This window comes from Nipponia nippon, unplaced genomic scaffold, assembly GCF_047370975.1.
Source record: "Nipponia nippon isolate SJK-2023a ecotype South Korea unplaced genomic scaffold, ASM4737097v1 scaffold_16, whole genome shotgun sequence".
NCBI lineage: Eukaryota > Metazoa > Chordata > Aves > Pelecaniformes > Threskiornithidae > Nipponia > Nipponia nippon.
This window is the reverse complement of record NW_028262332.1, coordinates 3,008,045-3,022,976: the sequence shown is the minus strand read 5'-3', so window position 1 is coordinate 3,022,976 and position 14,932 is coordinate 3,008,045. Positions and strand designations below refer to the sequence as shown.

Genomic DNA, 14,932 nt, shown 5'->3' with positions numbered 1-14,932 from the left:
TCCTATTAGCCCTGTTATTCCCAGCTCAATTTGGTGTCATTTAACTTTAACTCATGTTTAAAATCTCACCTATTTTTCTGTCCATGTGACTGAATTTCTCCCAGAGCCAATTTTGATTACTTATAAGAGACTTCAGGTGCTCAGAACCCTTGTCTTAAGCCCATTAAGTTTCTCTTGACTGCACCTCCCTTTCCCATGTTATTCTCTCTGTCTCCAGAAAGAGAAGGAGCCAAGCCCGTCATCGAGGTGTGTTATTTCTGAACTCTGCTGCTTGTCTGCAGTCTGTCACCTTTCACATGTCCTGTCCAGTCCCTGCTTTTCAGGGTAGATTTTTCCCTAGGAAATGAGAATAATCCCATTTTCAGAAGCGGTCGGGCACTCAGCAGGTCCTGTTGTGTCCGCCCACCGTTAGCTGAGCACAACTGAAAACTTGTTCCTGAAATATGCAGGGCAATAATTTTTTTGTGGCTTATTTTAACTTTTTTTTGTCTTATTGTTACTTCTTTTATTCTGTGCTGGTTTGGAGCTGTGCATACAGCAAATAATTTGCCAGGGCCAACCTTTGTTTTAATAGATGGTTCTTTTGCATCTCTGCAGTCTTTTGTTACCTTCCCAGTTGTCCTTGACTTTGGGGAAAAAAAATAATTATTATCTATGCTAATTAGCAAAAAATCCCTTCCAGCTCTAATAGGAGTCTCTCATCAAGATAGGCTGATTTGCAGGCATTTGGGCTGTCCAGCAATTCCCTTATCTGCCCTTCACCAGGAATTATTTTTGCAAGGTCTTTTTTTCCCCCTGCACGAGATGCTCAAACTTATCCGAGTATTTTGTGGCTGGTTGGTCTCACCCGCTGTTAATATTCCGGCAGCACCGGCTAGAGGTGGTCTTGTGCTGGGCGCTGTGCTAACGGCGCACAGGAGACCAGAGAGCCATGAAGGACTTTGAATAAATGTCGGGGCAGCGATGAAGGGCAGACACAGACCGATGAAGTGGCTTCTCCAGGGCCCCTCTGGTCTCCCTGATATGGCGAGGGTTTGCCAGGTACCTTTTGGTTCACTCTTGAAAGAAGAAACTAAAGAAAGGGTATTAAATCTGTATAGCTGTCTTGAGCAAAAAATCATGGAAGTTTAATCCCTGATATGGAAAACTATTAAAGATTCATAATTGCAATAAAACTATCTAATTATATTTGGATTTTCATTGTTTCGGTGCTGCAGTGAGCCCGGTGCTCCTTATTGTAGCAGCAAAATCCGCTCCAGTGGATTGCCCGGTGGATTAGAGAGACCTGAGAGATGATACTCGTTGCACCTGAATGTGTGTTTCTCTTGGCAGTTTAGGCATACATAATTTTCCCTCCCTGTTGTGTTGGTGGTCAGCAATTTTCTGATTGTTGGTTTAAAGCTGACAGAGCTCGAAGGGAACCCGAGATATTTGTGGAGTCTGGTGGTTGGGCAGGTGGTCATTTGTGTCGTTTGCCTTCCCTGGGGCTCCCTCCCTCCCTCCCCGTTCCTTGGTCTCTGTGGATCAGCTCAGGTGGAGCTGGCTGCCTCTGGTTCCGTTTCTGCAGCTGGGTCACGGAGGTGAGGTTGGCTCCAGGCTGTCTTTCTTTCAAGCCAGGGAAGTTTCGCATCCCTAGCGTATGATTTTGGCAACCGATCTGTGCTCCGCAGCCTGCCGGGGCAGGTGTGAGTGTCCCACCCTGACACAGCTCTGCTCTGTGCGCTCTCCCCTCCAGCCAGCCGGTACAAAGGGCCACCATCCCCCTGGTCATGACCTGCCAAGCCTGACCTGTGCCCAGTGCTGTCTCGTCCTTCCACAGGGAAAATCAGAGGAGGGAAAGGCCAGCCAAGAGCAGGCGGCTCTCTTTGCAGGACCTACTGCTTTGAGCATCTTACTGGAGCCAAAGGAAAAGATGGTGCAGCAGGACGTGGCCCTTGCCAACGCCAGAGCCTCGCAGTGGCTACTGAAATGCATCTGCCATGTGCTGCCTCTGCCCGTTGAGCTGCAGGCTTGCATCAGCCCAGCCTGAAGGCGTTGCCTCCCTTCTTGGCTGGTCAGAGGACTGTGGGTTTATCTCTTTTGCCTTATTAGCTGTACAGCTGCCCTGTTAACAGCAGTTCTGAAGACAGCAAGCAGAGGGCATCAGCTGACCCATGTGAGGACAAAACTCGGGAGCCCTGACAGTGGTGTTGGTGGGGACTGGGCTCTCCTGTGCTGCCACAGCCCTTGCTATCCACCAGCCCCCCTGTGTGGCACCGAGGAAGGAACTGTCCCCAGAATGCGGCAAATCTGCTCGAGGTCACTGGACGAAGCTGAACGCAGAACCAAGCTCTGCTGCATCCGAGCTGCATCTGGTGTTTTCCTCCAGCTCCTTTTCTCCTGTTGACGCCACCCAGAGCGTCCGTCCAGCCTCCCTGAGCATCCTCTGTCCTTTCGTCCGAGGGCAGGGTAAACAGGAGCCCTTCTCTGGCTTCTCATTATTGCCGGCATTATTTTGTATAGCTCCATCAAGCTCCCCACACATTATCTCTTCTCTAAATTTAACAGGCCTAATCTTTTTGATCTGTCCTTTCACAGGCACCTTCAACTGCCACTAATCATTTCTGTTTCCCTTCTCTAGAACTTTCCTCTCCTTGCTGGGCAGGCAGAGATGTACCCAGGGAATGCACTCGCAGCAAGGTCACGCATTCACTTGGCTATTGCCATTACACTAGTTTGAGCCACTCTTGATATGTTTCTTACCATGGTTTCCCATCATGTGTTTTTATTTCAGCCTTATTTGATCATTCTCAAATCACAGCTGCACACTGAGCAAAGTGGTCCGTGAGCTGTTGGTTACAGTCTTCCACCTGTGTCTGCTCTGTTCATTCAGGAGGCATCAGTCACATCTTGGACAGTTGAAAAGTCCTGCCTGATTCTTCAAAGCACCTTTACCAGCCCCTTCTGACACCTCTGGTCTGAACCAACCCAAGTAGTTGAGTGTTGCTGGTAGATCTTATGGAATCATAGAATCATTTAGGTTGGAAAAGACCTTAAGGATCATCGAGTCCATCTACACATTTTTTAAATACCTCCAGGGATGGGGACTCAACCACTTCCCTGGGCAGCCTGTTCCAATGCTTGATAACCCTTTCAGTGAAGAAATTTTTCCTAATATGCGATTTAAACCTTTTCCTAATATCCAGTCTGAATCTTGACTCTCTCCTGGGCTCACTCTCACACTGCTGCTGCAGGCATCTTAGGATTTTATTCCCCACCTTCTGAATGTTCAATAACCCTCAGATTCTCCCATTCCTTTGCATCTCTTCATTGCTTCTCAGGGAGATTCTGTGCCAGCTCTCCTTCTGCATCTATTTTTGCAAGGCCAGAGGAGCACAAAGGGCTCCATATGTGACCCTCCGTGGCCCTGCAGTGGGCAGGGAGGGAAGCTGCCGTGCCTCCTTGGCACGCAGAAACTCTGCCTGTGTAATCCCTTAAGTAGCCTGAGCAATGCCTATTTGCACAAGTGCCATACAGTGGATTTGGGAGATTTCTGCCCTTCCCTGGAAAGCCGGCTGGAGTGAGTGAAGTGCTCCTGGAGCTTTGTGCTGCTCTGAGGCCATGCCACCTCTCTGCTGTCACGGTGGCCACCCACCAGTCCAGGACGGTCCTGGGGCTTCCTGCTGCCCCACAGCAGCTGCCTGATTGTGTAGCCATGCACGGAGTCGGATGAGAGAGCTGAACCAGCTGAAAGCCAGCCCTGCAAGAAGCAGCCATGAGTTGCAGTCAGATCCATTAACTGAGCCGGATCGCTACTGTGGGCAAGCAAAGGGAGGGGTGCTTGTGAGCACTGAGCTGGATGGGGAGAGCCAGACTCTCCTTGGAAGCAGCCTTGTGTTGATCAGCTAACGCTTTGACAGTCCTCACCTGCCTGAAGGGGAGTCCCCAGTGCTCTGCAGCCTCTGTGCGGACCATGGGTCCAAGAGTTTCTCCAGGCTCCTGCATCCTGGCTTGGTTTTGCAGTGGGGCTGGCGTGGCTGCTGCCTGGCCCCACCTGGGAGAGCAGGCCCAGGGCCCCTGTAAAAGGCACCTGGAATTTTCTTTAAGACTCATTTCAAAACACAACAAAATGTAATAACAATTAAACGGTGGCAGTCTCCCCTTGAGAGCTGCTGGGAGGAGCGTAATTCAAGGTAATGGTGTTTTTCTTTGCTATTGAGCCAACTTTGCTCTACAGCAGCCTGTCTGGGGGGTGCCCTGGTGCCACAGGAATACAAAAAACCTGGCAGAAATGGAAGGCTGAGACCACGGCACCACAGAGTACGAGAGGGGCACATGGGGCTGGACCATGGCCTCTGCTTTGATGGCAGCTCCCAGACTAAAACCCTCTATCAGAAATGGTCAGTCATGTTCCCGTTGAGACCCTGGCTTATGCTCCTGGTTGTACCCTGCGCCCTTGGCTGGAACAGCCTGCAGCCACTGGGTAACTGTCCCTGACCGTTGGCAGGGTCAGATCCCGCTCACCAGTACCCTCACCCCAGTGGGACTCGGGGACTGGGATTTGCATCAGCGTCAGACAGCCCGAGGTGGGTCAATGGCTCACGAGATAAGCACAGAGCCAGGGTCCTGCTGCCCCCGTCACCTGTGACAGAGCCCTGCTAAGTCGTGTTCACTCCTCCACCCAGGGGCTCTCCACCAGCTCGTTCTTCTCCTTCTCTCTACTTGATTTCTCATAGAGATCACCTCTCGGGTGGTCTGAACGGTGTCCATCACACCACAGGCCTCAGGACAGCCAGGGTTGTGATCAGGGGTCTCTTCTGGCCCAAGCAGCAGGATTTCTCCCTGTCTTTTCTTCCCTGTTCTTGTGCTCTCTCTGCCGAGGACATCCTCATGGGGATGCCTGGAGAAGCCACGGTCGGGTTTTATCAGTACTGGGTCTGACGCTGTGTCATGGCAACTCTGCCCTCGGTTCCCACCAGCCCTTCACTGTGGAAGGGAAATGTTGTCCCAGGAAGACAAAAGCGCGAGCGGTGGATGCCTTGACAGGGGTCCTGTTAGCCTTGAAGCCTCCATGGTTGTTGGATCGACCATCTGGATGCCAAAGGCATAGCAGCACAGGCTAGCAGAAATCGAGCAGGCGTGTGTGTGCAAGCGTGCAGGTTGCCCGTACGTGTGTTGGTCCTGCTGCAGCCCCTGGCCTTCTTCCATCCCAGCTGGCAATGCTGTGTCGGGAGAGTAGCTGATGCAAGCCCTGGCCCTGTGCTCTTGTGAGCTTCAGCATGGCTGTAGCATAAAACAGAGGTGAAGTGCAGGGGCTGTACTGCAATTTCTGGATCAGCTCTTGCCTCCTCCTACCAGCAGCTGGCTTCCCCTCCCTGCCAGAGCTGTCGCTGGATCTCCCGTGCTTTACGCTGAGCTTTGCTGGTGCTAGTCCCAATGTCCACTGTTTCACCCCAGCAAAGTTCAGGGTAGCACTGGTGGAAACTTGGGTGACAGCAGAGTCACAGCCCACAGCATAGACTTGGCAGTGGTTAGTTATGTCTTTTCACTGGAGTAAACAATTTTAAGAATCTGGAGAATTAATCCCAGTCCTCTGAGGCTTCTTTGACCCAGTGGCAGAATGAGATGGACTGAGCTGAAAGGATCATATTAATTCTCCATGTTATTTTTTAGCCTTAGAAATTCTTCCCTCTCCCTCTTTACTCTTCTCCTCCAAGATGGAGGTGAGTTATTTAAAGGAACATCTCATTCTACTCGCATTGCAGCATAGAGCAAATAAGACTGTGTTTTGACAGAGCTGAACAGAAGCCTACGGTTAAGCAAAGATAGGAAAGAGCAGTTTCAAAGAGGCGGCTTATCAGAAACAGGGCCAATTGTGATATGGGAGTGAGGAGGAGCGGCACTGAATGCCCTAGAAGCAAACAGAGAGAGGACCTGGGATGAAGGGGGAATACCAAACGAGTGCTGTGTCTTGAACATGGCCAGGCTGTCAGGGAACCCCCTGATCACAGCAAAGGCCCCGGCCACAAAATGAAAGCGCTCAGGAGCAGCTGGGGAGGAAATAGGAGGAGAGGAGAGATGAAACCCAGCTGTCTCAGATCCTACAGTTTGCAGAGCGATGGAGACTGTGGTGAGACACTCGAGTTGAGCCCTCCCTGCTGCACACAGAGATCTGAGGTCTGGGGCTTCCACAGATGGTTCCTGGCCTCCCGGATTAGCAGGAGGGATTGGGGCTGGAGGTCTTGATATTGTTTGCAGTTTGTTTCTAACCTAGCAGGTCTGCAAATCTAATTAATGGAGCGGACTGATTGGTCTGACTTGGGATCCTAAACAGGCTCCTCCACACTTCGCATCCTGGTCCATTGCTGGCTGTTGGCTTGAGTGCTTGGTCTCCAGCCACCAGCACTTGCCCCCTCTCCCTCATCTTTCTTGGTGCCTCCAATTGCTGTGGTCCTAGTTTGGTGGCAGGGTGGACAGGAGTAGCTCCTCCCTGGTGGGAGAAGGCGGCATTTTCCTAACAGGAAAGCCCCCAGGGCCTGCCAGGCTCACCCCATCCTGACTCCGCAGGTAGGAGACCAGATCCTGGAGGTGAACGGCAGGAGCTTCCTCAGCATCCCCCACGACGAGGCGGTGAAGCTGCTCAAATCTTCCCGCCACCTCATCATGACAGTGAAAGACATCGGGAGGCTGCCCCATGCCCGCACTACCGTGGACGAGACCAGGTGGATAGCAAGCTCCCAGATCGGAGAGACCCTCGTCAAGTCAGCAGGGTACGTGCTTGGTGCACCCCGTGCAAGCCTGCTGTAGGGCTGTCAACGCAGAGCTCCCGTACGGTGCATACGGTCACCTAGGGTGGGTGTGGAGGGGCAGCATGTGAAATGGTGGCAGCCTGATGCACCGCCACGTGCACCGGCAACCTGGCTACGGGAGCACCCCTGCTGCTTGGGGGTGTGTTGCCCCCGTATCTGGTGCTTGGAAGGCAGCATCTCTGGCCTGTGAGGTGGATCAGGTCTGGACACTGTGCTGCTGCCCCTTCCCTGTTCTCTCAGGCCAGAAGCTTTCAGCTTACAGGCACAGAGAGGAGAGTACCCAACAGGTCGCAGGTGATGAGTGACGGTGCTAATTGATCTTCCTCCTCCTCACAGGGCAGTGGGCGATCATGCTGCGGAGGCGACAGCCAGGGTAAGAGATATCAGGCCTTTCTGATGCCTTGTGAAAAAATCACCATCGTTGTCTCCTGTTTTCCATGGGAGGGAGGGCTTTGTGCTCCTGATTATGAAAGGGGCCTTAGTTTTATGAGGACTGGTGGGTTTTAACTGGCTCTAGCCTTTTTCCTGCCCATCTCACTTTGCCAGCTGTGTTTCTACAAATAGTGCCACTGGTGGGTCAGTTCTGCAGCACGTCTGGTGCCTCCTAGCCTGGGAATGATCACGTTAATGGGCAAGGGGCAATGATCGCACCCGGGCAAGGACCGTGGGGACCCCCTCCACCCTGCCGAGGTGACCGTGATGCCTTCTGCACGGTGGCTGTCTCCGGGCCCTGACAGCTCCTGGGATCTTTCCCACCCAGCCCTCCCCAGCACACCAGCCGGTGGCAGGGCTGCAGCAGCAGCAGGGACTTACCCAGCACTGTGGCTGCATCTTCACCGAACACCTCTTTGCAAAGAGCATTTCTTTTAAATGGAAATGAAGCAGCAAGGTTTCACAGGTGGCTCTGGCTGATAACCACTTTGTGCTGTTTGCTGGCAAAACATGCTCTCCAGCCTCGACTCCTTTCTGTGTCCGCGGGATAGTCAGGGTCTTGTCTGGCTCCATATCCCTACGCTGACTGTGCCAGCACTGCCAGGGAGGGGAAGAGCAAGGACCTCCTCTTAGAAACCCCTCTCAACAAAAAAAGGCTTTCATCTGCAGCCAGACATGTCTCTCCCCAGGACTCCTTCGGTTGCCAGTGGCTCTTTCTTCACCAGGGTCTGCTTCGAGCTTGCAGTGGGGGCAAACGTGCCTTTTACACAAGATGGCAAGCCTGCCTCTCTCTCATGGCCCCAATTCCCCCAGCTCTGCCAGGAAGGAATACAGCCTGCTGTTAAATCAGGAGCTGGTCACGGGACAGCGTCCGCGCTCGCTGAACAGAGCTGGGAAGCTGTTTTGTTTGTTCAACTGGTGCTGCATAAACTCGTGGCTCTGGAGTTACCCAGACAAGTAGTGACACTAAGTGAGCGGCCGTGCTGGTGAATCCTTGGAGGTAACTGCCTCTAGGCATTCTCGGCATCCCCCTTCCAGTCCTGCTTTCCAGCTTCGCCACAGGTAGTTGGGTGAGAGCAGTGGTCTGAGACGCAGGCAGCTCGGGCGGGTAGGCAGAGCCCCGAGCGAGGGGGGCAGTTCTCGGTCCTGCCGGTGCTGCCCAGCTGTCTCAGCAGAAGGAGAGCTGCCCTCCTGTCAGCAGCTGATTCCTTGGCGTCCCAGACCAAAGCCCATCTCCCATCTTCTTCTGCAGCCTGTGTTTTACCGGGGCTTGGCTGGCTCCCAGGTAACGCTGAGCAGCATGGTGAACCAGACCCGAGTCATGCTGGAGGAACAGGCCCGGCACCTGCTGAATGAACAGGAGCGGGCGACCATGGCGTACTACCTTGACGAGTATAAGGAAGGCAACATCTCCGTGGATGCTCTGGTCATGGCACTCTTTGAGCTACTCAACACACATGCTAAGGTGAGGCCCGCACCAAGGTCAGGGACGGTCTCTTCCACCTGGTGGGCTGAGCAGAGCCATTGTCATGGTGTGGCTCAGTGCCTCCGAGGTTATCCACTCAGGATCAAGGGTGAGGCTGTGAAAGCAAAATCTAGATGTAGGACATTATGGGGGCTGGTGTTCAGTGGCAGAGGAGCTTCTGGTAAAGTTTAGGACCAAACCTCCTCGTGCGTTACCTGCCAGTACATCTCATTACCACTGTTGAACAGTGTGGGAGGATGGGTCTTCACCTACCCAGGAATATGGTCGTGCCCCAACCTCTCTTTGGTTGTCTGTCTGCCTGGCCCAGTTCTCACTGCTTTCAGAGGTGCGGGGTGTGATCTCCCCGCAAGACCTCGACCGCTTTGACAACCTGGTGCTGAAGAGAGAGATCGAGTCCATGAAGGCTCGACAGCCCTTGGGGCCCAGTGTCGTCACCGACTCCTACTCTATGATGTCCTACAGCGACACCGTCTCTTCCTCCAGCAGCCACTTCACCGCCACAACCGTCAGCTCAGCCCGGGTAAGTCCCTCTTGGCTGTTCCTTTTTTCTTTCAACACCTGCTCTTGGCAGCCCTACAACAAACTCACTTCCCTGGAGTGATCTAAAGGTGTTTCACCCTGCAGGAAACCCTGTTCAGTCTGCTTCCCCAGTGGATTCCCTCAAAGCTTTTTTCCTTCCTTGCAGATTGGGTGCAATAGCATGATTTGTAGGTACAAAAAGGTGATGCTGTGGTACGTGCTTGGTATATCTGTGCTTTTGAGACTAAGATGCCACCATCCTCTGCGTGGGGGCCGGGCCTGGTGCTAAGTGGCACTTTGTCCCCAGCGAGGGAGGAAGTTTTCCTTCCCTTCCAGGACCTCCACTGTGCAATGCGAGCTGCATCCACGCAGATGTCTCAGCGACTTGTTGCTGCCACACCATGCCTGCCACTATTCACCAGCTCCGGCTGTCGCTTTTAAATCACCTCCTTAAGGACGCTGGCTGCCCGCTCCCCATCCCAGCGGGGACCGCAGCGGCCAGGCCAGCTGCGTCCTGTCCCAGCCCCTGCCCACTCTCCAGCATTAAGCGGCAGCGCTCCCACGTCTCTCTGCCAGGCCTTTGTTGCACGCACCATCTAATTAAGTTATCATAATAACCTCGGAGTGTGCAGGCACACAGCCCTGAAATTAATTTCCTAGCCATAAAATGCCTTTCATCATAAATGCATTAGCAACCTTGGAAATTAAAACCTTTATGAAAAGAACGGATGACAATGGGCTTTCTGCTAGTTCGACAGCAAGCAAACCAGCCCACGGCCGGGGCGAGTGGGATTGTGCTGCGGAGGGCCCAGGCAACACAGCCGGCAGGGGAGAGAGGCGGGGGGCTTTCCTGGGGCTGTGCCTGCCTGCGCAGCTTGGTCCTGCCTACGCAGTTTGGCCCTGCCTTCCAGGAGGCCTGGGAGAGTTTCAGAGCATCAGAGCTGTGCTTTTGTCCCATTGACTTCACAAATACCCATAGGAAAGCCATCTGCTCTCTTCAGGATGGATTACAGTGAGATCCTTTCTGGATCAGGATAAACAAAGGGAGTTTTGCGCTGCTCTCCAAAGGCCTGCTGGGAAAATCTTTCTAAAGCATCAGAGGGCTAACACAGGTCTGCCAGGACTCGCTCACTGAGCGCACCACCCTGTTCCCACGCTGTCCCCGTGTCTGGGGCTGTACGCTTGCTTTGGGTGCGCTGTGCCCTCCCTCCTGCCCTGTGACACCACGTGCCAAGCGTGGCTGCTTGCCCCGCTGCGTGAGCCGTGGCCCAGCCCCACCTTGCACATGGACCCGGAGGTCAGCGAGGGAGACTGGGGTGCTGTGCTGGTGTAGAGAAGAGAGTGGGCACCATCTGCTGGGCCCTACTGTAAGAGCTTCCTTCAAGAACACGTGTCCCTTGGCCACACCGCAGGTCCTCCCCGGCAGCGTGGCACCTCTTTCCACGGGCATGAGAACATACACGCCTCTGAGCTCTGCCTCGGGCAGTGGGAACGCTGACACTTGAGGTGTTTACCATTATTGCTTTCTAAAACAACTTGCCAAGCAAAGAGCACGGGCTGATGGTGGGTGGGTCCTTATCTCAGCGAGCAGGAGAGAGAGAAGAGGGACAGAGCTCCCAGGCTGTTTCCTCTGCCCTGTTCTGCCCTAAGCCCCTGCTGCTGTTGCCCTCCCCAGCACCTCTCGCCGGAGGGGCTCATTTCAGCCTCCGCATTCAGTGCTGGACGCAGCTGGATGTGGATTCTGCCGGGTGGGTTTTGGGGGAGGAGGGATGCGTTGTGCTGGGATTTGCTTGTCTCGCTCATTTGTTCTGCATCCTCCCTGATGTTATGTTTTCGCTTTTACGCTTGTTTTAATCTGCTTTTCCCCTCGCACGTCCCCAGGAGCGGCTCTTGTGGCTAATAGACCTGATGGAGGTAGGGGCTGTCAGCGAGACGGGGAGCTCGAGTACTGCGGTTGCCATAGTAGACGGGTTGAGAGTGCGTGCGAATGTGCATCGGGTGGGAGGCGGGGTACCGGCTGTCCAGGGGCCGGCATGCTACTCAGCCACGTGAATAGCCGCCTCGTTTCACCCATCTCTGCCTTTTCTTCCTGTGGCTCCACCGAGCCATTCCAGAGTCCCTTTCCCCAGCACGGCTGCGGGCCTCGGTGCTGCAGCGCAGACAAGACTCAGCCTTGAGCCAGCCCCAGCGGGTACCGCTGTCCTGCTTGCACTAAAGCCCTGAGTGCCACTGACGGCTGGGGTTTTAGAAGGACCAGCAGCGTTGATGCCTGATGGACCCCAGCCTGCCCTTCCTGCCTTGTTGCCTGCTCTGTCTGCTGCTGCGCTGCCTTGCTGTGTGGGCACCCTGGCTAAATACCAGTAGGCTGGTCCCATCCCATCACGCATCCTCAGGGATGGGGGAGAATTTTCCTTACAGGCCTTGGGTCTGCAAAAATCTGTGCTCCAGTGCAGGAGGGGTCGGTGTACTCGTGTTGTGCGTGTTCAGCCTTGGAGAAATCCTCACGCAGATTTTAGAGAGGCTAGACATGGATGTGGGGAGAGCCTCTGAAATCCCTCTGTCATAACAGAGCTCTTGGTTGGGAGGAGGCTGAGAAGAGCCGCAGGCTTGTGCCCTGGTGCGGAGTCTCCTTGTCCGGGAGGAATCACAGGGGTCAGCGGGTTGAGGACACGGCAAGCGGTGGAGCTGAGAGCTGCTAGTACTGCTGTGGGAGAGAGGACCTCTGGTAGCTGTGAACCTAGCCCAAGAGCCACATCCCGCTGGGAATGGCACTTATCTAGAAGAAGACAGCTGTAGTGTTCCCAGGCTGAGTTTATCGCAGGCATCCTGAACCGTGGAACATGGACTTCTTTGGCTTCATGGCCAAAGGCAGTGACACTAGACCAGGCCCTCTGTCCCATCAGCTCTCCGTGGGTCAGTAGGTGAACTTACACCAAAAATAACCAGTATGAGGCTGATCAGGACCTGCCATGGGAAAAGTGATTCCGTTATGGGATGCTTGAAGGATACTCAGAAATGAGACAAAGCCGTGTTTGATGGTGCCACCCACGGATGATGTGTGTCTGCCTATCTAAGTGTCACCATCACCTCTTGTAAGTCTTGGATCTCAAGATGAGTCCTGCAAAGCAGAGGTTAGTTGTAGTCTGCAATAATCAGATGCAGCCTGTCTGATCAGAGCAGGATGAATTTCCGATTGCTTACAAGCAAGGCAGTCTAGCGTTTCCTTTATCCCTGCCTCCTGCCCCAGCCCTCATTGTTAGGATTAAGGAACTGAAATCCCTGTTGATGTATTCTTTCTTCTCGACTGCTTCATAGCAAAGGCACTGCCATCCAAAGGTGCCTTCTCCTCCCAGGGCCTGATTCCACAGGCACCGACTTGCTCCCAGCTCCCTGAAGCTACAGGATTGGGCCCAGCACGGGAGCCCGGTTGAGTTGCTAGCCCCTGTCTGTCTTTGGTCTCCGCTTCACAAGAAGTATAAGTAAGGAGAGGATGGCACTGAGCTGTTCCTCTCTCTGGAAGGTGAATCTCAAGCACAAGAGCCCACAGCCTCTTTGGCAGCTGGCAGATGATCTCTCTGTCCCCAGAGGGAGAGCAGAACCAAAGCAGAGAAACAGGGGACACCTTCCTCGCCTCTGTCCACCATTCCAGAGCTGCTCCAGCTCCCAGCTGCCCTCTGTCCCCCTCCAGGACAGGCACAGACATCCCATGAGGAGGGTTCCCATGTGCTCGGCACGATCCTCTCAGGAAGCGAGGATAGGGACAGAGCGAAGCCACCGCGTGGGTGTCATTGCGTCACCCTCAGAGCCCCCGAAGTCAGAGAGGTCTGTGCTCAGGCTGGGGCAGGACCAGGGGCTCTGGGGCTCCTCCAGCCCTGCAGATGTGTTCTGGGGTAGGAGAGGGAAGGGGAGAGAGGAGGAAAGCCGGGCTTATTCTCAGACTGGCACAGTCGTTCAAAATTTAAACCCTGTGGGAGTCAGGCTGAGTAGCTCTGCAAAGCTCTCGTTAGCAGTAACTGGAAAATAAGGGACTTATTTGGAGCTGTGAGGGTAATTAAAGGTTGGGTTCTATTCCGCAGGGAGGTGGCAGTTTCTCCACCAGTTAATCTGCAAATGGAAACTGGCTGCCTGTCTGATAGATCCTCTCCAGCTCCATCGCTCCTGCCGTGGACTCTGTGCAAGATAGGAAGGACAAAAGCTTTCCAGCTGCACCCTGCGGAGGGGCTGGAGGGGCCTCGCCTGGCCTCCAGTTCCTATAAGGAACTAGAAAACAGATGGGGCAAAGGAGCAGAGAGTCGGTAGGAGGGAGCAGCCTCCTCAATAAATACTCACTTTTCAGAGCAGTGGCACATGGCTTCGTGGGTCCTTCAAGGGAAATCCAGGAAAGCACAGTCTTAAAATAGGCAATTCCTGAAAGCAAATGTGCTCAGCTTAAAAGCCATTACGTTTTATAGCCCAGAGTAATTTCTATTTAATTGCTTTTGCCCCCGAAGTACTAAGCTTGGGGAAAGGCAAATCTCCTGCTTGCACACTTCAGCAGAAAAAAGTGCCCTGAAGAAGATGAGCAGTATCAGCGTCCCTGGCCGTTCAGGGAGAGCAGAGCCGGGCAGCGGGATCAGGGCCGGCCGGCCGGGCTGCGGGGAGGGTGCTGGGTGCAGCTGCCCGCGCCCACCCCCCCTTTGCCAGGAGGATTCAGGGCTTGGTGCAGACTGGTCCTAGCTACAAGGCCTGGGCTGGGACACGGCTCTGGGATGGGCTTGGTGTCGTGGTGATGGGCACAGGGTTTGGTGGCAGGACTGGGGGAGATGGCACTGGCAGATTTTAAGGGGGCATCAGGCAGACTCGTCTCTTTTTAGTAGCGACGTAACTATGATTATTTGAAGGCAGGCTGCTCCCGGTCGTATGGCAGGGGTCTGGTCCTCGTGTTTGCTAAGAGCTCAGTGAACTCTTGGAGGCAGGTTGAGCCTGGCAGAGGCAGGGCTGGAGAGGGAAGAGTTAGGGACACAGCTGAGATCCTCCCAAACACGGCCAGGCTGATGCTGATCTCAAAGGTCCTTTCCAACCGTAATGATTCTACGAAATGCCACCGTCTCCGCCTTGGCTCCTGTGCTTGTGCACGCAGCCATTTGGCTGGATGGAAGGCTCTGGGCAGCATCTGGAGGTGGGCTGGTGCAGGCGGAGGGGGATACTCGGGCAGCTTTCTGCAGAGCAGCTTTCTCCTTAAAGGAAACAACGGCAAAAGGAGGGAGCTCTGCGGCGAGCACGCCGCTGCCATTCGGTGCGGTTTCCCCAGCGCTGCGTTTTGTCCGGCCAAGCATCTCTGCTCCTTGGCGTCACGCAGGGACGTGATGGCACTTGAGCTTTTAAATTCATTGGCACTTCAATCAAATCTGAAGGCCTATTGCTAATGCGTACACAGCCCAGAGCAGTCCATGATCGTTTTAATCAACATGAAGGCAGGTCGCTTTTGAAATAGCCCTACCTGCCTCGTCCTCCAGCCTCAGACATACGGTATCGCCCCAGCCTTCGTGCCAGTGCTTGGATTTGCACAGCCCTGTGGCACGTCAGGTCTGGCTGAAGCCTGTTCTTTCTGTAGCTGCTGCCATGTGTTTCAGCCAAATCTGCCTTCTGCCCTGGCTTGCCACAGTCAGTAACCCAAGAACGGGTAGGGGATGTTTCTCTTTCAAAAGCCACCTGCCTTTATGTTGGA

At 54.1% G+C, this 14,932-nt stretch overlaps 1 protein-coding gene across 2 annotated transcripts in view; it reads left to right on the top strand.

The window, feature by feature from the left end:
- WHRN (whirlin) overlaps nucleotides 1-14,932 on the top strand; it is a 56,269-nt gene that overhangs the window by 34,538 nt on the left and 6,799 nt on the right. Inside the window, exons 4-8 of one of the 2 annotated variants that reach the window (XM_087752875.1) lie at nucleotides 6,547-6,749; nucleotides 7,125-7,161; nucleotides 8,473-8,685; nucleotides 9,014-9,226; nucleotides 11,107-11,139. In XM_087752875.1, coding sequence (XP_087609001.1) covers nucleotides 6,547-6,749; nucleotides 7,125-7,161; nucleotides 8,473-8,685; nucleotides 9,014-9,226; nucleotides 11,107-11,139 — 699 coding nt within the window. The remainder of the gene's footprint in view (nucleotides 1-6,546; nucleotides 6,750-7,124; nucleotides 7,162-8,472; nucleotides 8,686-9,013; nucleotides 9,227-11,106; nucleotides 11,140-14,932) is intronic. The other variant, XM_087752876.1, reaches the window with a different exon arrangement.